We start from the raw sequence: 27,302 nt of genomic DNA, 5'->3' as shown, positions 1-27,302 counted from the left end.
CAACTCCCGTGTGGTCTGAGAGGTCCACCGTGAATAACAGCGACACTCCTGTCACTGAGGAAATTCCAAGAGTTTAGAAGCTGCCTCCCAGGAGCTCAGAACAAAGACCAGCCAAGTTCTTTATTATGCAACAGTGACTCATAACTGACGCTTTACTATTCCCATGTGTATCTTTGAATTCTGATATTTTTAATGGGAGAGAAAATGAATAGATTAATTAAGGTAAGAAAAACAATAAACAGAGATCAGTTATCTTGAGGACACATAACCCAAGGGAGAATACAGTGGGCAGCCGAGAGGGCCTCACTCTCTGTAACCTTAATTGTACCTTTTACATTTGCTAAGGGCCGGGAGCTAGTATAATCCTTTTCAGTGCATTCTTTAGAGGTTGTTAGCTAACACCTGGGGCACATCCCATCCCCAGGTCGCTGCCTGCCAGACACCTTAGGCTGTACGTAACAAGCAACTTAAATGCCTATGAGGAAGAGAAAGTAAAATAAACATATAAACTGGGCCACCGAGTCCTGGAATCTGTGATTAGCTGCAGAAAGCATGTCCAGCTGGAAGACTTTTAAATTGAAAATTGAAAAGAAGCATAGAAAGGGTAGGGGGAGAAAAAAAGTGTGTGCTATTGAAACAAAACCGATTCCAGATTTGACTTTTTTCAAGGGGCTGCCACTTCCAGCCACCACTCCTGTTTTACCAGTGGAACCTGTTGATTAAATAAATAATCATCATGATAAAATAGCTACCCTCGATTTAGTGCAAGTTACTGTGTTGGGTGATTTTCAAGCTGCTTTTCTAATTTAATTCTCCCTATAACCCTGTAAGGTAGCTATTATCTCTATTTTTACTGAGGAAGAATTTGAGGCCCAGAGAGCAAATATATTTGCTGAGACTTTAGCCTCTGCATCCCTTTACCCTCTTAAAAATCACTGAGGACCCCCAAGAGCTTTTGTTCACATGGATTATGTCTATTGATGCCTATTAATTTCTAGTCTTTGAAATTAAAACAAAATTTTTAAATATTTACTTGCTTGTTCTTTTAACAATAACAAACTTATTGCCTGTTAATATAAATCATATCTATTTATGAACAATGACCATATTTTCCAAGAAGTGAGCGATGTGAGTGGCATTGTTGGACATTTTTGCAAATCTCTGTATCATCTGGCTTCATAGAAACAGCAGGATTCGAATATCCACTCCTACTTCCAATGTGTTGTGACATTACACATCCTATAGCCCCTGGGAAACTCCACTGTAGACTCATGAGAGAATGAGCATTGCAAAAAGGCAAGTAAGATTAGTATTGTTGAGAAGATGGTTTTGACCTCATGGACCCCTTGAAAGGGTCCTGGGGACTCCCAGAGACCAGGGACCACACTTTGAGAACCTCTGTGCTAGGCTGTCTTCCCGTCTCTTCCATTGAGTTACCATTTGGTGAATGAGGAGTGAACCGGGCCCCATGGTGCTGTTGACTGGCCTCCTGCACCAGGCCCGGCTGAGGCCCGTGTGGCACATTTCAAAGAGTTTTCCATGATCCAGGCCCAGAAATTTCAGAAGGGACAAATTTGGCAAACGATTTTAGATTTAATTATTTATTTATTTATTTATTTATTTTGCGGTACGCGGGCCTCTCACTGTTGTGTCCTCTCCCGTTGCGGAGCACAGGCTCCGGACGCGCAGGCTCAGCCACCATGGCTCACGGGCCCAGCTGCTCCGCGGCATGTGGGATCTTCCCGGACCGGGGTACGAACCCGTGTCCCCTGCATCGGCAGGCAGACTCTCAACCACTGCACCACCAGGGAAGCCCCTAGAAGATTTAATTTTAAAATGTTTTTACAACTGTATGGGAACTGTACACACGTTCCTTCGGCAGCCAGAAACAGTGGAACTTAGCATGTGGTTAACAAGACTGACGTAGGAAATTTCCAGATGTTGCGTTATTAGCAGTATCCAGCTAAGAGACATTTTATGAAATACCAAAATGATCAGAGTTTCATCGGTCTGGGATGCTAGCCTCAGATGCCAGATATGTGCCTTCGGCTGTAATTTACATGTGAGGCATTTCCTGAAGCTCTCTCTGACTATGTAGATAGTTTAGTTAGAAATAGGAAATCAGGGCCCTAACTTGGAGAAATAGTTTCCCAAATTCCACACAACAGTATGATCAGACTTTCTTTCATACCTCCACTCCTCCCAAACAACCTGACTCAGAAGGAACACACACACACATCTCAAAACCAGAACAAGAGCCCACACCAACTTCCTTTCCCCTCCAGCAAGACTTTCATGCTCTCAAAGACTAGGTCTTTGGAACTGGTTCCACTCCACTTTCAATGGTCATTGCTCTTTAAACTCAGCATTGCTTTGTTTGAGGACACATGGTGTTCTTCATGTTCTTACAAACAGAATTAACAGAAAATGCCCCCTGGCGAAGCGGCTAAGGTACAGTAGATTTTTGATGTCAGAAAACAGGGTTAGTTGATCCAAGCCGTGAGGAACGTCGGGAGTGTCCGCAGAAACTCAACCCACCTGACTCCCTAGTCATTGCCCAGTGACTCTCCAGTGGCTTTTTCAACTGGATCAATGACTGCTTTGTTCTCCACGGGTAACCCTCCTTTTCTTTTTCTGAAGATGTGGGAGAAGGCAATCAAGCTGAGCAAAGAGTTGGCTGAGAATTATGAGAGCAAAGTATTCGACTACGAGGGCCTGGGTGATCTCCTGGTGAGTCTGGGTCAGAAGACGTCGAGCCTCTGGCAGGGGTGCTATTCGTAGTGTTTGTGAAAATGGTTTTGTAAGTTTAAAAAAGATAATTGATGTTCTTTACAATGGAAGAGTACACCTTGCTTAGAATAAAAATGAAGAGAAATGAGGTCTAAAAGCTGTTACCGCTATTTGTCCAGATTATCTTTGATGGGGGCTCAGGATCCCCGTCTACAGCCCTCTCCTCTGTGCCTTTTGCTCCTCTGTGGACCCTCCATATCCCAGGCCCAGCACCCCTTTCCCCTCTCACTCACTCTGCCTTCCAGGAAGCCTTTCCACGTTTCAGATGTTTTCTGACATCTGTTCATCAGAATTACTTGTCCTGTGGTCCACATCCTCAGGGCTCTGCTGAATGAATGAACTGCTCATCTTTGAGCTCTGTTTTTTATGTTTATTTTCCAATTTTAAATCTTTTTTTTGTTTGTTTAAACAATTTTTGTTTTTAGTTTGTTTTTTTGTTTGTTTTCTATTGTTTTTTATCTTGATTCTCCAGTTTTGCCTTCCTCCTGCTCCGAATGTCCCCGGACATCTCTGCTCTTACAGTCATCCCGTCCTTGTGTATTACACCTGGCTGTTGGCACAGGTCACCTATTTCAAAACAGTAAAGCGAAACAAAAATAACCTTTTCCATGCCCAGTGGGGGGGCAACACAATATAACATTGGGTGATTTTCAGTGGAGGAGTCACAAAAGGTCAGGTCACCCATTGTCATGTAATAATTGGAGGAGATAGTTGTCAAGATCACTTTGAAAAGAATTTGCCCCTGTATGGTACCAGCTCCTGCCATCATGCAAAGAGTCACAGATGAATTTCACAAACTAAATTGAGCTGAGGCATGAGCAATGTAACAAGTTACCTCTCTAAGAAAACATTGTGATAGAATCCTTCACTGAGGTAGTGTAGTAATCACCTTGGCGCTAACCATTGTGAGAGGGACAGCTGTCAAAGCCCCCCAGGTCTGGCTACCTATTTTGCTTCCTTTAAGGCTGACGCTCTATGCCCTGGTTGGGAAACCGCTCCCCACAGGAAGCATTAAAGATAGGGGTGGTACCAGTATATACAATGGAATATTAGCCATAAAAAGGAATGAAATTGGGTCACTTGTAGAGACGTGGATGGATCTAGAGACTGTCATACAGAGTGAAGTAAGTCAGAAAGAGGAAAACAGATATCGTATATTAACGCATACATGGTACAGATGAACCCGTTTGCAAGGCAGAAATAGAGAGAGATATAGAGAACAAACATACGGACACTAAGGGGGGAAAGTGGCGGTGGTGGTGGTGGTGGGATGAATTGGGAGATGGGGATTGACATGTATACACTAATAGGTGTAAAATGGATGACTAATAAGAACCTGCTGTATAAAAATAAATAAATAAAATAAAAATTCAATCACAAAAAAAACAATAATAAGGGTGGTACCGGATTTGAAAAATAGAACACCACCACCACCTTCTGGGCACCTGTAGCTGAACCGAGGCCTTGAATCGAAACCACCTGCATGAACTGGAAAGTTTTCTCTTTCCTCATATGTCTCTGTTCCAGTGCAGCCACCCACCTGAATCTCAGAAAGTGCTTCTTAACCTTTTAGGGGTCCTGCATGTACTTCAAGAAACTGGTGAAAGCTAAACTGTCCCTCCCTCCAGAGGTGAATGCACACACATCTGTCCTTCTACACATAACTGCAAGGATTCCCAGACCCTCCCGGGCCCATTCGTAGATGCAGGTCCAAAACCACCAATCCAGGGAAAGGATAATTCTTTGGCCCAAAAGATATTTTACAAAGACCTTTCATTTCTCTCTGTTACGTGGGAAACAACAAAGCAAATAGTCTGAGCTTTTTTTTTTTTTTTTCCAGCGGTGCCCTTGTAACCTCCCTATGGAATGTCTTGTTTTGTTTTCCAGAAAAAAAGAGCCTCATTTTATGAGAACATCATTAAGGCAATGAGGCCTCAGCCTGAATACTTTGCTGTTGGCTACTACGGACAGGGCTTTCCTTCTTTCCTACGGGTAAGAAGCCTGAGGGTGGTCTCTCCAGCCATTAAGCCCTGCAGTCTGCAGGAGGGAAGGTCTTCATTTCTTTTCCAGATGGGTCTAGCGTGTTAGCAGCTGGAGACCCCTGTTCTCACGGTGGGAGGTTAGGGAGGGAAACCACTTCCTGAGCTGCTGGTCTCTTCACCGCCCCCCCCCCCCCTCCCCCGGCCACCTCTGGTATTCTGGCAGTTCTTTTGTAAAATGACTTCTCCCAGGTGGAATGAAAAAGGGAAAAACAAAACCATTCCCTCCGCTGGTCTGCTGAGGGTCAGCCGGTGGGGGTGGGGGTGGGGGAGAAGAGTGTGGATTGATGTATCTAATTGTTTATTTTATTTCCAGCTAGAGCTAGTTTGAAAACAAATATCCCCAGGACAAGACTGCAAAAGGTTCACAAAAATAAAAACAGTTTTGTTGGAAGAATGAGAAGGACCATGTTTATCTTGTTTCTCAGATTTTTTTAGAATGTAATACTGATTTTACAATCGAAAAAGCAACCCCCCCCAAAAAGCCCTCTTATTTTCTCCCACAGAAAGGAAGCCTCTGTTAGTGCTGAGCTATGTTTAAATATATATTATCCATCTTCCTTCCCCTAATTAAAAAAGAAAGAAAGAAAAAAGTGGTAAGGAAAATACATTCCTTATAGCGCATAGTAAGGAAGTAGTTTATTCATTCATTCAATAACTGTTTGCTTAGGGCCTACTGTGTGCCAGGCATTAGAGATACAGTGCTGATTATAATCAGATGTGGTCCTTGCTCTCATGGATTTGACAACCTGATGGGTGAGATGTTAATTAAATAATCGCACAAACAAATATGAAGTCGAAACTGACCAAGACAGGAATTCTGTGCTAGATGAGTTGGTTAAGCAAGGAGTATTTACCCAAGTAAAATTAAAACCTGTGTTCATGTAAAAATTGTACGTGATCGTTCATAGCGCTGTTACTTATAATCACTAAAGACTGGATACAGCTCATGTCTCCCTCAGCTGGTGAAGGGATCAGCATAGTGTGGGACAGCCGTGCAGTGGAAAACTACTCAGGAAAAAAAAGGAATAAACTCCTGATACACGTAACCACAGGGATGAATCTCAGATGTATTGTGCTGAGTAAAAGAAAGCAGTTAGACCCTAAAGGCTACATACTCTGTGATTCTATTGATATGACATTCTGGCCAAGCCAACACTTACCACAGGGATGGAGAGCAGGTCAGTGGTTATTGGATCTGGTCAGTGGAGCCGGTGGGGCGAAGGTTGGGCTACAAAGAGACATGGGGAGATTTTAAGTGGTGATGAAACTGTGCTATCTCTTAATTGTGGTCATGGTTATGTTTGTCAAAACCTGCAGAATTTTACACTAAAAGGGGTAGATTTTTACTATGTGTCAGTTATACCTGAATTTTTTAAGAATCGGGAAAGACTTCCCAGGGAACTCCTGCTTCAGCTGGGATTTGAAAGGTGAACTGGGAGTCAGGAAGGTTAAGGGGATAGGAAAAGGCGCTCCAGGCAGAGGAAACAGCAGGCAAGGGCATGGCAGGGGCTGGGAGTGGAAGATGAGTGCTGTGGGAAGAGAAGGAGCTGGGGTGAGCAGGGAGGATGAGGCAGGAAGTGTGGGAGGAGTGTGCGGGGCTTTGGGGACCACATAGCGTGTTTTGTTGGCATCCAGAGAGCAGAGGGAGCCATTGTAGATTTTTCAGTGTTGGCAAGGTCGTCTGGCTTCGGCATGGAGAATGGATGGGATGTGCGTGTAGATAAGCCCCTAGAGACCATGGCAGATGTTCTGGGAAGAGATGACAGGTTGGCCTAGGGAGGTGGCTTTAGAGAGGAAGGGAAAGATTAGTGTGATGGAGACGCAGTAACAGTATTTGATGTTTGATGGGATATGGCAGTGAGCAAGTGGGAGGTGGTAAGAATGATTCCTGGCTCTCTGGTCTGCATAATTGGCGGGGCAGGGGATCCATCCACTAAGATGGCAACACTGGGAAAGGGCAGAACCATGGAGGAGAGGATGAATCCACTCACTGAATAAATATTTATTGAGCTCTTATCCGTATCTTATCATGAACGATAGCAAATTTAAGACCAGAACCTACTGCAGACCCATATTTATGGACCTTGCTGTACTATAGGCCAGGGGGCAGAGTCTTAAACCTAAATCCCTGAAATTGTAGAGCTTCTGTTCTGGCTTGGAGAGACAAATAAATAAATACTAAGATAAATATCTGAGTGTGTCAGATGGCCTAGAACAGCGCCTCATACAGGGTAGACACTCAGCAAGTATCGTAGAGAAAAATGCATCAGGGGAAGGTGAATGGAGAGGCAGATGGTGGGGATGGAGTTGCAATTTTAAACAGAGTGAATAGGAAAGACTTCGGTAAGAAAATGACACCTGAGCAAAACCCTGAAAGACGTGAGGGAGTAAGCCAGGCAGCTCTCAAGAGGGGGCCAGACAGTGAGAACAGCAGGTTCAAGACATGAGGCTGGAGATGCATGAACAAAAGGGCAGGTAGAGAATGGGCTCAGAGAGCTATGGGTACCAGATTGCAGAGAGCCTTTGGGATTTTTTTTTTTTTTTTTTTGCGGTACGCGGGCCTCTCACTGCTGTGGCCTCTCCCGTTGCGGAGCACAGGCTCCGGACGCGCAGGCTCAGCGGCCATGGCTCATGGGCCCAGCCGCTCCGCGGCGTGTGGGATCTTCCCGGACCGGGGCATGAACCCGCGTCCCCTGCATCGGCAGGCGGACTCTCAACCACTGCACCACCAGGGAAGCCCCCTTTGGGGTCTTTATAGGTTGTTTGGTTTTAGACATACTCAATGTGAGGTAGGGTTGGAACATCCAAAAAACGTGAGTCAAACATTTGCTCTATGGGTCTGGAACGCAAAGGAAAGTTCTAGGCCGGAGATAAAAGTTGGGTTATTTACGTGTCGTTAACACTGGTTGTAGATAAGGTGGCCAAGGGAGACTGGAGTAATAAGAGTAGAGGGTCTGCAGTAGGTTCTGGTCTTAAATTTGCTATCGTTCATGATAAGATATTGACAGCTACCACACTTGTTACATATGATTATTGTGTCACATGGAATAATGGTTATGAACTGGAGGACAGCAGTGGTTCCGTGAGAACAAGAAGTCTAGACTTTCAAGTTGAAAAATTGGGGTCTAAATCATCTGCTGAGTGACTGATTTTGGCCAAATCACATGACCACCAAGTCTTGGTTTTCTGACCTTGAAGTTAGGGAAATAAGGCCCACGTTGCAGGGCTGGTTTGAGAATGAAATGAATAGCAGATGGGAGTGCTTTATAAACTGTACAGGCGTTTGTAGGTGTTACGTGTTGTCAGCGTGTACTGAAAAGTAGAAAATCCACATGAATTATGTAACTTAAATGCCCTTGCATGTTACGGACTATTTCCCCAAACTCAGTATAAAATTATATCCTCTGCCCTGACCCCAAGCAGGCCTCCATCTCTTCTGTTTTTGTCAGTGGCATCACTGTTCTTCCTGGTCCAAGGCCGTTACCTCAGAATCCTCATTGACTCTCCCATCCCTTTGCTCTTTACCAAACACCAAAGACTCAAACAGCAGTCCCTGTAGCTCCTCCTTCCCCCAAGGATTTTGCCAAGGATCCCTACAGTTGGATAGATTAGGTTGACTACACTTCCTCCTTCATCACATTGCTCCCTCCTTCTAGAACCTCCAGTGAATTTCCAGGCCTTTGGACCATTGACCCGCCTTTCCAGGCCTTTCAGATTCCGGCTCGTCCAAGGATGTTTCTTCTACCTGCACTCCGTACTTTCTGCCTTGGGCCTTATTCTTCTTCTTTTCACTTCCATGCCTGGCTGTCCTCTCCTCTCCTTTCCTCTCCTCTCCTCCCCTCTCCCCTCTCCCCTCTCCCCTCTCCCCTCTCCCCTCTCCCCTCTCCCCTCTCCCCTCTCCCCTCTCCCCTCTCCCCTCTCCCCTCTCCCCTCTCCCCTCTCCCCTCTCCCCTCTCCCCTCTCCCCTCTCCCCTCTCCCCTCTCCCCTCTCCTGACCCTATCCATCCATCCACAACCAATCAAGTCTCATGTCCTCCTGGAAACCTTTTCCTTCAGGTTGAGCTGCTTTGTACTGACCTTCTGCTTGTCTGGTTCCTTCCACAGTTATGGTCCACATCATACACTTAGCGTTTTCTTATACTCCGACCCCTTAACCCGCCACAGTTTTGCCTGAATGCTGAAATTGCATAATGCATGCGTCATCCACATAAATCTTTCCCGGCTTGGAAACATTTTATCATCAATTCCAAAAGATCTGGCCATTTTCACTGCCCTCCGTGTTGAGCGTAGAAGGTATATTGCCTTCAAGGGACTTAAGTTATCTAAATTATCTTACTTACTTATTTGTTTACTTGTTTTCTATTTCTCTCCACCAGAGCAGTTACTGTTCTGTCCCTAGCGCCTGGCGTATCTCATTTGCTCGATACATACTGGTTGTGTGAATGGACAAGTGGTTTTTAAAAACATTTGACAGGACAATATGGGCCCAGATTTTAGTTAAAAAAGGATCACGTGTGGGCTTTAAATACTAAGTACTCATCTGAGTGACCATCGGAGGAGCAGGAACCTTCAAAACATGGCGACATTTGAACTTGCAACAGCTGTGAGGTGAATTTCTTCCATGCCTGGGGCCTAGAAAATTTCTTTTCAAAACATCCAATTTTATTAATTTTATTAAAGAGAAAAAGCTGCAGTTTGGAATGGAGAGACTAGTATTGAGGGTAGTTATTTTCTATGAGGCTTCAATGTGGCCATCCACGGTGATCTCCAGGATTGGCTTGGGACGGCTGTAGGTTAATCCTGTTCTCTGTTCCTGTCTCACCTGTTGTGTTGATTCGCTTCGTACTTTCGAGTTCTCTAGGCAGTGCCGCTCAAAGCGCTGGTTCCTTACCTGTTACTGGATCATGATGAGAAAGGAGCTTGCACCTCAAAAGTAAATGAATGTACTTCCTTCCTTCATTGAGAATTTCTTGCCATGAAAAGTATCAGCTAAACTAAAACAGCATGCCCGGTAACATCCTGGATTTCCATTAGGGTGCAAACTCCTTATCTCCTTGTGGATCAGTGTAGGCTGTTTGCACACCAGTTGTCATCCTTGGGCCGTACTCTGAGAAACACTGCATGAAGCATTTTCATGCCTGTGACTTAACTCCACAGATAACCTGTGAGCTCTTTCGGATATGATGGGTACTGTGGGGCGCATAGCAGGTGCTCCATGAGGACACGGTGGGGGTGTTGCACTTGGTCTGGGGAGGACAGCGGCTTTCTCGGGACCAGGCTCCCCAGTTGCCCCTTCACTCTTCATATTTAATTCTTTCCCTTGCTCTCCTGACCTGCAGAACAAGATCTTCATCTACCGGGGGAAGGAGTACGAGAGGCGAGAAGACTTCAGCCTGCGGCTGCTGACCCAGTTTCCCAACGCCGAGAAGATGGCCAGCACCACGCCCCCAGGAGAGGACATCAAGTCCTCCCCCAAGCAGCGTATCCTCATCCTGGGGTCACGGCTCAGGGGCTCTTGAACCTACAGCAGCCCCAGCCCAGCCAGAGAAGCCGAGGGTTCCATCCCATCCCTGCGTGCCGATAGGTCCTGGCCTCAGACTCATTTAACCATCCTGACTCAGTGTCCCATTCTGTGTAAAAGCTTTGGGAACCTAATGTCCTTAGCTCAGGGCTATGATGTAACTAAAGGAGAGAGATGAGAAGCAAATGTTGAATATGAAGGGATGTGTGTTATAGCCACAGGCGGAGCCTGAGGCGAATAGACTTCCTGTTCTGAATTCTGGATCCTGGATAAAGATGTGTAGCTCTTTTTGGGTAACATATAATGTCATCGAAAAACCAATTGCATGCTTTTTAAAAAATGAAGGTGTTATAAAGGTAAACAGTATTCTAAAAGAGGTTGCTAAGACAGAGCTGGTGTGGCATGGTAGATAAATAAGAAAAAGGGCCCCGGAGCATATTGCCTGGGTTTGAGTCCCAGTGCTGGCACTTACTGTGTCACTTTGGGCAACTTACTTAATTTCTCTGTACCTCAGTTTTCTCACCTGTAAAGTGGGGATGATAATCATTCTTCCCCTTGGAGCTCTTGCAAAGATTGAGTATCTGTAAAATACTAGGAACAGTGCCTGGTAAATACATAATAAAAGTTCAATATGTATTATTAATTATATGTATTAATTATTATAATTAATATGTATTAATTATATTAATTATAATATAATAATTATAATAAATCATGCAATATATATTATATAATTATATTATAATTATAATATAATAATTAATAATTACTTATTATATTAATTATTATTGGTCAGTAGCTATAGAAAGATACACCGCAATGATAGATCAGTAGGCAGACCTGCCTTTCAGAGGAGAGTGGAATGGCCTCTTAACACAGTGGATGCTTGGAAAAGAAAGGTTTTCTGGGAAAAGTTGTTTCAGTTGTAGGGATTCAGTAAAGGCTTGCGGGGCCTCCTTGGGATGGGAATGAAAAGAGGTCTTCATGAATTGGATGTAGAAACAGGAGTCCCAGAGTCACGTCTGCATAGCCAATTTACCTTGGCAAGTTGCTTAGTTTCTCCAGGCCTTGGTTTTCTCATCTATAAAGTGTGAGGGGAGCTCTGTTTCTCCCAAATATCTAATAGCATTTCTGTGAAGATCAAATTAAAAAGATCATTTATGTGAAAACGTTTTGTAAGCTGTAATAGCTTAAGGCATAGCCCAGTGGTTCTCAGGTTTTGTTATACTTAAGAATCACCATGGAGAGATGCTAATTCAGCAGCTGTGAATTCTAATTCTGCATTTTGAGTAAATCTCCAGGTGATTCTGGTGCCAGTGGATGGCACTCTTCACGTTGGGAAATACAGGGAGTGAATGTTAGGTCTAGACCCAGTGCCTTAAATTCTAGTTTCAATGCTATAGATTTGGAAGCATTGTTGGTAAAGGCAAAACAAAGTCATGCCTAAGATCAGATCATTAAGTGAGAGAGGGAGGCCTTCCCCCTGAGCTGGGTTTGACGTCTGACTTCATTTATCAGTTGTGTGATCTGGGCTTTCTCAGATCCTCAGATTCTTCATCTGTAAAGGGGATTAATAACATCCACCTGGAAATTGTTGTGTTTATTGGAGATAACATATTCAAAGCACCTATTACAGTGCCTGGCTCTGGTACTTGGTAAACAAATGGTAACCAAAGATAACAAGAAATTCCTGTTGCCCGGGATAACATATTCAAAGCACCTATTACAGTGCCTGGCTCTGGTACTTGGTAAACAAATGGTATCCAGAGATAACAAGAAATTCCTATTGCCCGGGCTCTGGAATCTGGCTAATTCAGTGGGATGCTTGTCCAAAAGAAATGATTTTAGATAATTGCTAGTCACCTGTTTTCCTGAAATTTCATTAATGTCTGTTTCCCTAAGACAAGGTTGTTTGCCACGTGTCTGACCAAAAAATGTCCCAAGATTATGACTTAATAAGGCATTTTGGCAATATCTGAGGGAAGCCCGTTTTCAATGCGGTCCTGGCATTTGGTTCAAAGGAATGATTGGTGTGGGTACCATTTCCATCGGTAAAGCAGGAGGAACAGGTGGTCCTTTTTGCCGTGACAGCTTAGTGGCCCAGCCCTTTTCCTTCCTTAACGAGCTCCTCAGACATGCAGTGTTTCACCGTAAAGCCAGTGATGAGCCTGCCGCCCAGCTACAAAGATAAACCAGTTCCAGAGCAGATCTTAAAGTAAGTGGGTTTTTTTGTTTGTTTTTTAAACCATGTGTCTCACACACTTCTTTATATAGAAGTCTATCAAAATTCATTAGAGTGTGGAAGACCTCCTGTTGTCTTCGTCCATTTGGTCTGCCGTAACAGAAGATCACAGACTGGGTGGCTTAGAAACAACAGAAATTTATTTCTCACATTTTTGGAGGCTGAGAAGTCCAAGATCAGGGCACTGGCGGATTCAGTGTCTGGTGAGGGCCTTCTTCCTGGTTCGTAGGTGATCATCTTCTCACTGTGTCCTCACATGGTGGGAGGGGTGAGGGAGTTCTGTGGGGCCTCTTTTTTAATAAGGGCACTAACCACGTTCATGGGGGCTCCACCATCATGAGCTAATCACCACCCAAAAAGCCCACCTCCTAACACCATCACATTGGGCATTAGGATTTCAATATATGAATTTGGGTGGACAAATATTCAGACCATAACAACTGTCTCTTCCATTTCCAGTATAAGATGAGAGCTTGGTAACTCAAGGGATTTGGAGATTTCTTTTTTTTTAAGCAGAGGGAAGGAAATTGAGAATTTCACTCTTAGGTTTCAGATCCCCTAGTTCTTTTTTCCACTCAGAAGGATTCACTGGCCAGTAGCGACTGACCTCACCTGGCCTTCAATCAGTGAGTTCCCCTATGATTGAATTCCTTCTCCTGAGAAGCTAAAATGCTACTAGGATTGATAGAACTGTTAGAAAACTATGCAAATGAGATCACAAACACGGACATAAATCCATATGCCTTTCAAAATTGTGAGCTGTGAGATAGATTCATCAATAATAAAACTAAGATGTGCAATAAAATCAAATTCCGGGGACTTCCCTGCCAGTCCAGTGGATAAGACTTCATGTTCCCACTGCAGGGGGGCACGGGTTCAATCCCTGGTTGGGGAACTAAGATCCTGCATGCCACGTGGCATGGCCAAAAAAGTTTTAAAAAAATCAAATTCTGCATCATCTCCAGCCTTCATCGTGGAGACTATGTCAGTTTTGAGGTAGTTTAGTGGATAAGACTCAGTCCATGTAAGATGTGTCTCAGGTTTTGTTGGAGCAGTGCTTGTTGTAAGAAAGAAATGAAAGCATATGGCTGTGTCTTTCCCAGCTACTACAGAGCCAATGAAGTACAGCAGTTCAGATATTCTCGGCCGTTCCGGAAAGGAGAAAAGGATCCCGACAATGAGTTTGCTGTGAGTCCACCACGTTCATCCTCTAAAACAAGATGAAATGGACATCAAAAATGGAGGCCTTCCATTCAACCAGCATCTACAGCAGAAATGATGGCAGCCCTGGAGATAGAGTTTCCGTGTGCTTATTACCTAGTCAGCAGACTATTGTCTCAGTGGAAAACTCTAGACTAGTGATCCAGGAACTGGGCTCCACTCCTGGGCCTGCCACCACCATGACCTTGATTTGAGCATGTCACACCTCTCTGGACCTCAAATTTCCCATCAAAAAGGGTGACGGAGCCCCAATAGATAATTCCTTTCTGCTTTAAACACTTAGAATCCTTAAAGTTTGGGAGAAAGTATGGCCCATTCACTAAGGAGGCATTGAAAATAAAATCTCTAGATAACCAACAAGGACCTACTGTAGAGCACAGGGAACTCTGCTCAATGTTCTGTAATAACCTAAATGGGAAAAGAATTTGGAAAAGAATAGATACATGTATATGTATAACTGAATCACTTTGCTGTACACCTGAAACTAAATCAAGTATGCTCTGATATGAAATAATTTTAATTTTTATTTATTTAAAAAAATTTAAAAAAGAGAATATCATAAACCTGGGAGTTTTGCTGTTTTGCCTGGGAACTGACCACGATTTCCTACTTTCCTTCCTTCCACCAGACCATGTGGATTGAAAGGACCACGTATACGACTGCCTATACCTTCCCTGGGATTCTCAAGTGGTTTGAAGTCAAACAGATTTCAACAGTAAGTCATCTGAAAGTGGAACTCAGAAAACTCTTTCTGTCTCCAAACAGAATGAGAGCCTTTGTTAAATTCCCCCTCCAGTTCTCACTAGCTCCTCTGGCCCACTTTATTTTCCAAAAGAGAAATAAAAGACATGCTTGTAGAATAGAACTCCTTTGTCAAACTGATGTTACAACACCATCCCTAAAGATTACTCCCAGTGAATGGCTCTTTTATGACCCAATGGGTGTTGTCTCCTCAAGGATCCTGCCTGTGCCCAAAAACATTTTTGGAATTCCTCCTTTGAGTTTCCTATCAATCACATTCTTCTCTCCAAGAACACTTCCTCTTATTTTCAGCTAGTCACATCACCATTCATCCTAGACTCTTCCATCTTCATCACTCCCCAAAGCTGTTTGTTTTATCTCTTTAATAGTTATTAAATCTGTTTTAGTTTTCTTCCCCCAGCCCTCCTGCTGAGGTACCCTGTTTCTAATCCCTCATTCATCTCTGGTTGATGCCATTGAAAAAGCCTTCTGATTGGCCTCCCTGCGTTGGCTTCTTAGGTCCATTTTCCTCTCTGCCTCAGAGTGTGAATTCCATAGTGAAAACCTGGCTGTATCATTCTCATGCTTAAAACCTTGCTGTGGCTCCCCAATGCCTAGACTAGAAAGCCCATGCTTTTAGCACATGCGTACAGGGTCTGTGTGACTAAGCTCTTCCAATTCATCTATGGAATCTACTGGAACTAAATTGCTCATTCCATGCTATGTCAACCCTCTCTGACATTTTCTCTGCCCAGCATGCCCTCTGACCACTTCTCAACCTAACTCCCATTGAGATGTAGTTTAGGTACCAGCTTCTCCAGGAAGCCATCTCTGAAACTCCCAAGCTGGGTTAGATGCCCTTTCTCTCTGCGCTGTCACAACCTTGGCTTATTTCTAAAGAGTTACCTACCATGCTTACATATCTTGAAACCTCCCCACCCTGACCCTGTGAAAACCGTATGCTCCTTCCAGCCATGAATTATATCTTAATCGCTTTTGTAACAATGGTGCATAGCAGAGTACTTGCCTAAAATAAGTAATCAAGAAATACGTCTTGAACAGATCTGAAGTTTGATGTGTTCCATACCACTAGTGATAAATTATTATTCTTCAAGTATGAATATGGTTTTGGACAGAGTCTTTTGGAATCCATTCTGGAGTAGGAGATCATGCTGGTTGATCAGGGTAAAATGAAGAAGGACACAATTTTTCTTGAATCTGGTTTGGAAGACATTTCCACAGGAGGAGCTCTCTGAATCTGCATTGCATCTCATTTCATTTGCATCCAAAATCCAGCTTGACTATTCTAATACATCCTATGATTTCTGACTTCCATAAACCGTAGAACCCATACTAAGCAGACTTAATATATGGTCTGAACGTGTGACTTCCGAGATCACTTACCTTTTCTCACGGAAGGAGCATCAAACCTCTTCCCAGTGAACGTTTTTGGTGTGCAGAGGTGTCTTGGGTCAGATATATTGCTCCTCTGTTGTCATTGATCTTCTCAAAAATCTGTAAGAAAGATTTGCCCAAGAAAAAATCATCATTACAGCTCCAATTTTATCTTCTCAAAATTTCCATAGATGCTTTGCTCCAAGAAATAATCATTACCATAGCTCCAGTTTTTAAATCATCCTTGTACTTTCTGAGATTTTAAATTGCTTATTTAGCAGCTTACCAACACCATTTCAAATAAATGTGCTATCCTTATTAATAAACATGACCCCGGGACTTGCCTGGCGGTCCAGTGGTTAGGACTCCGCGCTTCCAGTGCAGGGGGCACAGGTTCGATCCCTGGTCGGGGAACTAAGATCCCGCGTGCTGCTCGGTGCAGACAAAAAGAAAAAAAACCGTGACTTTGACAAGGAAAACATCGCTCCTCCATAGCTTGGTGGGAATTGTGTGCCTTTGGAGGGGAAGACCTAGGCTTTTTCCAGTCTTGGCCGTGGAGCTCAGCGTCTCTCCTCTGCCATGCTCTCTGTCACAGGAAGAAATCAGTCCTCTGGAGAATGCCATTGAAACCATGGAGCTCACCAATGAGAAGATCAGCAACTGTGTCCAGCAGCACGCCTGGGACCGGTCCCTCTCCGTGCATCCCCTCTCCATGCTGCTCAGTGGCATCGTGGACCCGGCTGTCATGGGGGGCTACTCCAACTATGAGAAGGTGGGCTGCGTCCCGGGAACCCCACGGGGCCACCAGGTCTGGCGTGTCTCTCCTGCTTTCTCCAGTGGCAGCTGGTGAATTCGTTTCTTACAACTTCTCTGAGAGATTTTCATTCTCCCCACTTTGTGAATGGGCAAATGAAATTAGTGACAGGCTTCTCCCTGACCTCATACCTGCTAGACACCATCAGCCACCCAGCCAGGGTTAGGCCACTGTCTGGTAGTCATCGAAAGATCCATCTGATAGACCTCTGGTTGATTCACCAGCTGTGAATTCCCTTCCCACTCCCTCTCTCCCCTGGAAGGTAGAAGGCATACAAGTGGACCCCAGACCTGAGGATGCCCTGGAAGGGAAGCAGCATCTGTGGGAAACAGAGCCACGCTCTATTTGGAACCCTGACATGGTGTGCCATTGGTTGTATGGACAAACGCTGGCCCTGGCTCTGCAATTAAATTAATTCAGCTAAGTGTCGTATCTGTTACTGTGGAAAAACATGAATGGAATGCTCATCCCATGGGACTCCATTGCATAGGGTCTGGATGTAGCATCACTTAAAGTGGAGGTAATGCATTCAGTAGAATTTGGTTACATGTAATCAATAGAAGCAGGATTTTTAATTGCTAGGTATGTTTTCAGTGGCTAAATAATTTGGGGGTCCTCCTCTTGAATATAAATAAACAAGTTACACCCCTGTTGAGAAACTTGGAGAGTGAGTGGGAAGAAAAGGAGATGGATGGGAAACATGAGAAAGGTTAACTGGGCTGATTCTCTTACTCCCATTTGTACACAATGTCCTGGGAAGAGCAGGGGCTTCAGAATCAGTCACTCTTATGACCCAGTTCTGGCTTCCCATCGGCCACTGTGTGCTCTTGGGGGGGATACTTAATCTCTCTGAGCTCCAGTTTTCATATTTGAAAAAAGTAAGGAAAAAACATAACTGACAGGAGTGACGTGGGGCTTAAGGGAGACCTCCTGTATATGAGGAACATCATATGACCCCTGCCATGTAGTGGTGGCTTGATCAGGGTCGGTTTTCTTCCTGTCTACTTGGAACAGAATGTGTGATTTGAGTGTTCTTTTTTATTTTTTTTGGCATGAGGGATCTTAGCTCCCCAACCAGGGATCGAACCCGCGCCCCCTGCCTTGGAAGCACGGAGTCTCAACCAGTGCTCAAACCAGGGATGTCCCAGTTTGAGTGTTGTTGATGAGTGGGGCTTACCAGTGCTACAGTGATCTTCTTTCTTCTGTTGTCTCTTCAACCTCTCAACCTTTTTTAGTCTTCTTAGTCTCAGCAGCTGGGAAAGCACCAGAGGAACTCTGGTTTGCCGATGTTAGGTGTCAGTAATAATTTCTAGTGTTATTATGGAATTCAATACTAGGGCCAGAATACAATACTTTTGTAATGCTGTAATGATTTCAGTGTGTGTTTTTTCCTATAAGCTATCTGGTACTAATTTTGATGTGTCTTTCCAAGTATTCATTTTTTTTCAGAATGCTCCTGAACTCTGATTTATATGCGCCAGTATCTGTGACTATTATATATATATATATATTTTAAATTATTATTATTATTTTTTTTTGCGGTACGCGGGCCTCTCACTGCTGTGGCCTCTCCCGTTGCGGAGCACAGGCTCCGGACGCGCAGGCTCAGCGGCCATGGCTCACGGGCCCAACCGCTCCGCGGCATGTGGGATCTTCCTGGACCCGGGCACGAACCCGCGTCCCCTGCATCAGCAGGCGGCCTCTCAACCACTGCGCCACCAGGGAAGCCCCTATTATATAATTTTATATGAAGTTTTTTCCAGTGTGACCATCTTCTAATTAAAATTGAAAAAAAAGGGAAGAAAAGGAAGGATATATAAACAAATTTATTTCAGCAACTTCTAAAGACTGTTAGTTTTTACTTTTAATTAATATGTATGACTTTGTACATTTCTAAACATAAGAAAAAGGTAAACTCATTGATCACCTAGAACTATTGCAATCGGGTCGGGAATCCATCATTACCTACTTGATACAGGTGACCTATTTTAAGGCAGCTCTTTAATCAGCACCTGAGTGATCGGAACACAGGAGGTGTGTGCAGTAATTCATCAGCCCTTTCTGTTCTGAGGCAGGACTCTGCTAGAAAAACTAATTTCAGGGGACTCTGCTCTGATGTTCCCTGACTCATCTGATGCTTTGGGAATTTCAGTGCATTTTATCAGAGGTCAAAAAATTTTTTTAACTTTCAAATTTAAACCGCGTGTATTTTGAAAGGTAAAGGTGGCTGAAGATTTAAGCAAATCCTATGTTTTCATTTATATTGACAGTCCCTGTAAATATGAATCTGCCAGCATGAGCTGCTCTGGAAATGTGCTGTCCTGTTTCCTTTGTGTGATGCATGGATTCCATATATTTATATTCTCTGTTGCCCTCGTTTTCTAGGCCTGCCATAACAAAGTACCACAAACAGCGTGACTTAAAACAATGGGAATTGATTGTCTCACAGTTCTGGGGTCCAGTAGTCTGAAATCAAGGTGTCAGCAGCGTTGATTCCCTCTGAGGCCTCTGAGGAAGCGTCTGCTCCCTGCCTCTCTCCTGGCTTCTGTGGGTTGCTGGCAACCTTTGGTATCCCTTGCCTTGTAGATGACTGTCTTCTCCTTGGCTTTTCACATGATGTTCTCTCTGTGTACATGTGTCTGTCTCCTCGTATCCCCTTTTTGCAAGGACACCGGTCAGATTGGATTAGGGGTCCATCCTACTCTCATGTGACCTCATCTTAACTAGTTACCTCTGCAACAAGTCTGTGTCCATCTAAGGTCACATTCTGAGGTCCCAGGGCTTAGGACTTCAACCTATGAATTTGGGGGTGGGGGGGGACACAGTTTAACCCATAACATCTTCCCACAAAGTTAAGCGTTTGCACATATTCTGTTTTCCACACAAAATGGGCTGATCCCTTTTATAACTGTATCCTGTAGTTTCAGGAACTCTTGGGTTTCATGTGATGGGGTGGTTTTCCTACTAGTGAAGCAAAAGAGTGAAGGGGAGCTTTGAAGGCTAGTCTTCAAAAGCACTCTCAGAAATGATGGTTATGGTACAGGGAGAAAATAGATAACTCCCGTTTTGAACTCTGTTGGAGCTCAAATGTTCACTACAGACTTTAGTTTTTCTTTCCTAATGAATTCTGTCTTTAAAATGGTCTCCTATGGAACACCTGTATTTATAGTTTGAGCTTTATGTCCCTATTATAGGACCTTTCCACCAATGTTTATTGATGTTATGGGTGACATGGTCTTGACCTAGCATAATAAATGCAACCTGCATTTAATATTTTCAAAAGACTTTCACATCTATAGCATTTCTCATGATGTCCTCAAAATAGCCTTTTGGATAGGTGATTAGTAAGAAACTACCAATATGAATCTTCAGGAATTGTGGTACAGCCTATAAAATGCTGGGCAGGAAAACTGTCAGCCACATCTTCGGCCTATTAATTTTTTGCTCTTTCCTTTATAAGATCTAGGCACTTACTCTAATGAATAACCTTTTGATATTGCCATTTGGCCTTTTCTTAGCTCTTTGGGGAAGTTATTTAATGAATGACATTCTGCTCTGCTGCTGCTGATTTGATTTGATGTGTGTGTGTAGCAGTTGAGAATGTCCTCTTGCTAGGAATTGCATGATTCCAGGAAGACTACAGAATAACTCTTTCCTTTTTGAATTGTCCACTCCGGTGGTTTAAGGGCTTCCCAGGAAAGGAACGAATGTTTACTTAATCATTCCTGGTTCATCGGACAGAACAGAAGACGTGTTTCACCCTTCTAGGCTTCCCTCCCCTTCCTCTTAGGGTCAAATACACAGATAGGAATGTGTTCTAATCGATACTTGCCAATGCTTTGCTTTTAGGCTTTTTTTACAGAAAAGTACTTGCAGGAGCATCCTGAAGACCAGGAGAAGATCGAGCTGCTAAAGCGACTAATAGCGTTGCAGGTATGTCCAGGGCGACTAATAGCGTTGCAGGTATGTGGCTGGACAGCTCTCCACGCTCTGTGGGCGGCCACCACACACAACACCAAGATAGTCGCTAGGGCATCCATCTCCAAGCACACGTTTAGGGTTACTTTTTTTTTTTTTTTTTTTTTTTTTAACCCTTGGAATCACAACCTATCTATTTATTTGGCGAAGCAACATAGGAAGAACATTCCATTAGACTGCACAGTGTTGAGAGGGGTCTTCTTAGAGGGGAGATTAAAGTCCCCAAATCGGTTTGCTGGCTTGTGTTTCCAGATGAGAGATGTTGGCCTCAGTTTCTCTCTCTCTCTCACTACTTCTGTGAACAGTGGGAGGAAACGCAGCCATACAGCTCAGTCCAAGGTGGAACGTATCAGTTACTCCTGCATAGAAAGGCCCCCAGGCTCACGTGGATTTGCCTCGCCTGTCAGCCCTTCCCCTGGTTACTTGTATCCCCAGTGTGCAGATCCCTCTGCATCTTTGACCCAAGAGCATCCAGTTCCCAAGCTTTCCACTGAGAAGCAGTATTGTCGTTCGAAACATGCTGTGTCTACCGGTTTACCTGTCCATCCCCACCTTCCATCTTTCCCCAACATCCAAATCTGAACTATCCCTCTTCCTAAACAATATCCTATTCCTTTCATGCCCTCCTTCCCAGATGCCTCTGCTGACAGAGGGGATCCGCATCCATGGGGAGAAGCTGACGGAGCAGCTGAAGCCACTGCACGACCGGTTGTCTTCTTGCTTCCGGGAACTCAAGGAGAAAGTGGAAAAGCTCTATGGGGTTATAACACTGGTAGGCTTTGTCTCAACAGCCTATGAGCTTTTTCTAGTCTCTTCTACCGTTTATGATATTGATCCGTTTTTCAGATGCCAAATGAGTCAAAGTAGCCTAGGAATGGCATGCAAACCCTGGGGCAGTTCGGAGAAGGCACGGTCCGCTCTTGATAACCTTCACCTGTTGTTGTGCTGGACAGCGGCTCTTAAAACTTGAATGACCGTCAGAACCACCTGGAAGGCTCGTGAAAATAGATTGCTGGGCCACATCAGTAGGGTTTCTGATTCACTTGGTCTGGGATGGGGCCCAAGAATTTGCATTTCTAACATGCCGCCAGGTAGTGCTGCGGGGCTAAGCACCACACTGTGAAAACCACACTACTAGACATTGGGGTTTTCTAATCCCAGACACTGGTTATTCCTGTCCTGTCTAGCCCAACTCCTACAGTTCTTCCTAATCTTTATTTTTTATTTTGGTGAAATGTGCCTACTCATCACACCTTCGAAGGGGACAGAGAATTGTGAATTACATTTGACAATGCATGTAGCTGATGTCATGATTTTTTTGGACAGTTGTAACATTTCTCACAGTTTTCTTTTTTTCCTCCCGAGAAGTTGGGTGGAGTGATACATGGGTCAGCCTTTTCTCTCCCACAGTTGATGGTATGCTTGGTTTCAGCTTCATTTAGCCGCTCTTTTTTTTTTTTTTTTTTTTGCGGTACGCGGGCCTCCCACTGCTGCGGCCTCTCCCGCCGCGGAGCACAGGCTCCTGACACGCAGGCTCAGCGGCCATGGCTCATGGGCCCAGCCACTCCGCGGCATGTGGGATCTTCCCGGACCGGGGCACGAACCCGTGTCCCCTGCATCAGCAGGCGGACTGTAAACCACTGCGCCACCAGGGAAGCCCTAGCCGCTCTTTTTAACATGAGTTCATCCTTCTCTCTTCAAATGTTGTATTCTTGAACCCCAGATTTTCAAAAATCCTCTTTCCTCCAAATCAAGGCTCTGCATTTCTTTTCATGTATTCCTGTCCCCTATTCCCGTACCTCCATCTCTGCTACATTGTTCTCCCTAGTATCTTTTTGATCATCTCTCCCAGTCACCCAAGTGTTCAGTCATGCCTTCCCACGAATTTACCTCCTAACCTGTTGCCAGTTAAGAGTTTTCTTTTAGGAACATTTGTCTTTTACACAAGTTCCTAGATGGCAAACACTTGGCTTTCACTCAGTGAGTTTAGTTTTTATTAGACCCAGGCCAATATTAACATTTGAATTTGATATGGTGACCTACTGGAGACATTTCTTATGAGAGTATATCCGTATTCCTTTATTTCCTAAGATTCACCAGGATAAGCATCAGGTGTCCAGTTTCAATCTAAAACTTTTCTATTAGGCCAGTATTCCGTTTTCTAAATGGCTGCTAGAGGCTAAGCTGGAGAAGCAGACAGAGGGGTTTGCTGTTTTATTGATGAGTAATGAACATCTTGGTTTCCCTCTCTCAAGAGGCTGGCAGAAAGTTAGGGTGAATTTTTCTCTAATTTTAGAAACAAGGTAGGCTTAACCGAAGTTGTGTTTATAACTAAGAATGTAAGAGAGGTGGGGGAGGGATGGACAGGGAGGGTGGAGAAGGGATGGATTGGGGGATACGGATGGATTGGGAGTTTGGGATTAGCAGATGTAAACTAGTATATATAGGACGGATAAACAACAAGGTCCTACTGTAGAGCACAGGGGACTATATTCAATATCCTGTGATAAACCATTATGGAAAAGAACATGAAAAGGAAAAAATATATATATATTTAATTGAATCACTTTGCTGTACAGCAGAAACTAAAACAGCATTGTAAATTAACTACACTTAAACAAATTTTTAAAAAATGGAGAGTTGCTTAATATACAGAAAATGAACTCACAACCTACCTGCTTAAATGTCAGGATGTTGTGATATGCAGTTACAAAATATCTCATCTGTCATATTATAATAAACAAAATCATATGTCAATAAAATCTTTCAAACTACAAAGAAAGAACACAAGTATTTGCAATATTTAACAACCGACGCAACACAGGCACCAACCCATCAGAATGGGGTGCCAACCCCCATACAGGTGGGCACTCACCACAACCCACTAGGGGCTGCGCCAGTTCCTAAGGGCTGAATTCCAGTCCAGCTAACTATGAGGGGTCATGTCTCCTTTAGCCGCCCAACTTGACGGAGAGGAAGCAAAACCGCACAGGGTCTATGGTGCTCCCCTACATCATGTCGTCCACACTGCGGAGATTGTCCATCACCTCGGTGACGTCCTCTGTGATCTCCAGCTCTTCTAACTCATCTGATAATGCTCCTTCCAGACCAGGATCTGATGGGTAAGGCTTCCATCTTTAATTGCCGGGAGGGGTGAGGTAACTCCTTCCTAATGTTTGCCTTTGGTCCCCAAAGTGAGACTTGGTCAGTGTGGGTGCATCATCTTCGTAAGGGAAATCATTCACAGTACCTGGGTTATTAGTTTTGGGGTCTTTCTCATCATCTTCGTCATGAGGAATATCATTATTTACGTGATAGTAGCAACAGTTATGAAAAATGGGGGAAAAAAATCACCCATAATGCTATCACACCCTATGACCCAGCCAATCATATCCTATTTTGTTTGTTTCAGAATAATTTGTAGTTATTGCTTGACTTTTTTGTTTCAATTTTTAAAAATAATTTTTAAGTTTATTTTATGAGTAGGCAATGTAATCACATATGAAATTTCAAAGGTACAAAAGGACATATCATGAGAGGCCTCCTGTCAGTCCCCGACTCCCAGCTCATCAGTACCACTCTCCAGAGGCCAGCGATGTTAGCATTCAGGTTCATGTCCGTGGTGCCTCTCCAGCAGCTCTTTATCTGTACAGAAGCAGTTCCTAAATATATATCCTTCGTCACACGTTTTTTTATTTATAAACGGCAGCATATAATACTCTTTGGCTTGCTTTTTAAAAAATTAATTAGTTTATTTATTTTTGGCTGCGTTGGCGAGCGGGAGCTACTCTTCATTGCAGCGCACGGGCTTCTCGTTGCAGTGGCTTCTCTTGTTGCAGAGCACGGGCTCTGGGCGTGCGGGCTTCAATAGTTGTGGCACGCGGGCTCAGTAGTTGTGGCTCGCGTGTTCTAGAGCGCAGGCTCAGTAGTTGTGGCGCACAGGCTTAGTTGCTCCGCGGCATGTGGGATCTTCCCTGACCAGGGCTCGAACCCGTGTCCCCTGCATTGGCAGGCGGATTCTTAACCACTGCGCCACCAGGGAAGTCCTGCCTTGCTTTTTTCACTGACTACATCTTGCAAATCATTCCATTTCAAAACTGCGAGAGCCCCGTCTTTCTTTTGAGTTGCAGACATCTCATGATTTCCCTACCCGTGATACACTCCATCATTGTCTATTGATGGACATTTGGTTGATTTCAGCCTTTTACTATCACAGTAGTGATAGCAATGAGTAACCTTAAAAATATATTATTTCGTTAATATTCAAGTATATCAATATGAGAAAAAGTCCAAAAGTGAAATTGCTGTCAAACATATATAGCTGCAGTTTTCAAAATTATTCCTAAACTGACTTTCATAGAGATTATACCCATTTACAGTCCCATCAGCAACACACAAGGGTGCCTGTTCACCCACATCTTGCCACCAAATTGTGTATTATCAGGCCTTTTAATTTTTACCAATCTGATAGGTGGAAAATATTTTCTTGGCTTAGGGCTTTTGTTTGGTTGCATATTGGTTTTCTTTCATCCCTCTTGTTTGAGGTTGAGCATCTTTTCATTTGTTTAGTAGCTTGTATGTATTTTATTTTCTGTGAACTGTGGTCAGATTTTTTCTTTTCTTTTCTTTTGCGGTACGCGGGCCTCTCGCTGTTGTGGCCTCTCCCGTTGCGGAGCAACAGGCTCCGGATGCGCAGGCTCAGCGGCCACGGCTCACGGGCGCAGGCGCTCCGCGGCATGTGGGATCTTCCCGGACCAGGGTACGAACCCGTGTCCCCTGCATCGGCAGGCGGACTCTCAACCACTGCGCCACCAGGGAAGCCCTGGTCAGATATTTTGTGTACATTTTTCTGTTGGGTATTGACCCTTTGTGATATGAGTTGAAATAGTTCCAATTTTTCCTTTGTTTTCTGACTTTGCTTCTAATTTTTTATCTAGTTATGCTGATTTTTTATGAAGTCAAATAAGTTAATATTTGATTTTATGGCTTCTGGATTTTATATCATAAAGGCCTTCCTCACTTTAAGACTACAAAAAGCCTAATTTTAGGTTTTCACTATATAATAAAATCTGTGATTCTTTGCAATTTATTTTAGTATAAAGTGTAAGGTATAGAGCCAATTTTTTTTCCCTACTTGGTTACCCAGTTCTCCCTATAACGTTTAGTGAGCAAACCATCTTTTCTCTACTGATTTGAAATGTCAGCCTTATAAAAAAATCAAATTCCAATGTTCTTTAGTCTGTAGACTTTTCCCCCATTTCTTAGATCTACCTGTGTGGTTCATGGCACTTGTTCTAATGCAGTTTTAATTACTATAGATTTTAAAGGTTTTAAAATTTCTAGTAATTTTTTTTCAGAATTTGTCTGGCTAGTTTTACATAGCTCATTTTCATATTAACTTGTCTGGAATCCTGTTGTTTTTATTGGGATATGTTAAATTTATGGATTGAATTTAGAGCTTTTTGATGTTGAGCCTTCTTGCCAGAAACATGGAGTGCCTTTCCATATGTTCAAATTTAAAATATTTTAAAGGAGTGAATTCATAATTGTGTTCAAGTGGAAAAGCATGACATGTACCATTTTGTGACCTATTGCTTAATTTTATATACATGATGAGTATTTAGCATCACTGTGTGTTTTAATGTTGAATATAAGTTAAGTCCGTTGACTTAACACTTATTTATAATTTTGTAATTCCATATTATAATAAACATATCACAAAAGTAACCTGTCCAAATGGCCTTCTACCTGGAAATCAAATACTTTATTTATTTATGTATTTATGTATTTATTTATTGGCTGCATTGGGTCTTCACTGCTGCATGCAGGCTTTCTCTAGTTGCAGCGAGCGGGGGCTACACTTTGTTGAGGTGTGAGGGCTTCTCATTGCAGTGGCTTCTCTTGTTACGGAGCATGGGCTCTAGGCACGCGAGCTTCAGTAGTTGTGGCATGCCGGCTCAGTAGTTGTGGCTCATGGGCTCTAGAGCACAGGCTCAGCAGTTGTGGTGCATGGGCTTAGCTGCTCTGTGGCATGTGGGATCTTCCCAGACCAGAGCTTGAACCCATGTCCCGTGCATTGGCAGGCAGATTCATTCTTAACCACTGCGCCACCAGGGAAGCCCTCAAATATTTATTTTCTAAATGATTTATCTATCCTTTACCATTGACATAGATATCTTTACACAGCTGCAATTATAGCACGGATGTAGTTTGGTAATTTGCTTTTCCTCTTTGTCTTTTTGTTATAAGCATTTTCCATATTGCTGTCTAATTTTATTATTAGTTTTTAATTATCACTTCTGATGGCTCTCTACCGTTACATCATATGAATGTGCCATAATTAATTCTTCTCCCTACTACAGGATGTTTAAGCTTTGTCACTGTTTCTAAACAGATAATCATAGAAGTTCATTATAAATTTAATATAAAGACATTTAGGGAGTTCCCTGGTGGCCTAGTGGTTAGGATTCGGCGCTTTCACTGCTGTGGCCCAGGTTCAATCCCTGGTCGAGGAACTGAGATCCTGCAAGCCCCTCAGTACGGCCAAAATTAAAAAGA

General features: G+C 43.6%; 1 protein-coding gene across 10 annotated transcripts in view; it reads left to right on the top strand.

Moving 5' to 3' along the window:
- DOCK5 (dedicator of cytokinesis 5) overlaps positions 1–27,302 on the top strand; it is a 231,344-nt gene that overhangs the window by 185,765 nt on the left and 18,277 nt on the right. For 8 of the 10 annotated variants that reach the window (XR_004483692.2, XR_007477822.1, XR_007477821.1 and 5 more), the window contains 10 exons: positions 2,641–2,730; positions 4,678–4,782; positions 10,172–10,313; positions 12,487–12,568; positions 13,699–13,783; positions 14,445–14,531; positions 16,548–16,724; positions 20,616–20,699; positions 21,379–21,516; positions 23,700–23,866. Coding sequence is in view for 7 of the 10 variants with exons in the window: in XM_004270673.4 (XP_004270721.1) it covers positions 2,641–2,730; positions 4,678–4,782; positions 10,172–10,313; positions 12,487–12,568; positions 13,699–13,783; positions 14,445–14,531; positions 16,548–16,724; positions 20,616–20,699; positions 21,379–21,516; positions 23,700–23,866 (1,157 nt within the window). In the remaining 3 variants the exon portion in view is untranslated. The other 2 variants (XM_049710891.1, XM_033429771.2) reach the window with 2 other exon arrangements.

The sequence above is a fragment of the Orcinus orca genome, chromosome 6, assembly GCF_937001465.1.
Source record: "Orcinus orca chromosome 6, mOrcOrc1.1, whole genome shotgun sequence".
Lineage (NCBI taxonomy): Eukaryota > Metazoa > Chordata > Mammalia > Artiodactyla > Delphinidae > Orcinus > Orcinus orca.
Note: the sequence above shows the minus strand (reverse complement) of the source record. Positions and strands in the feature narration are given on the sequence as shown.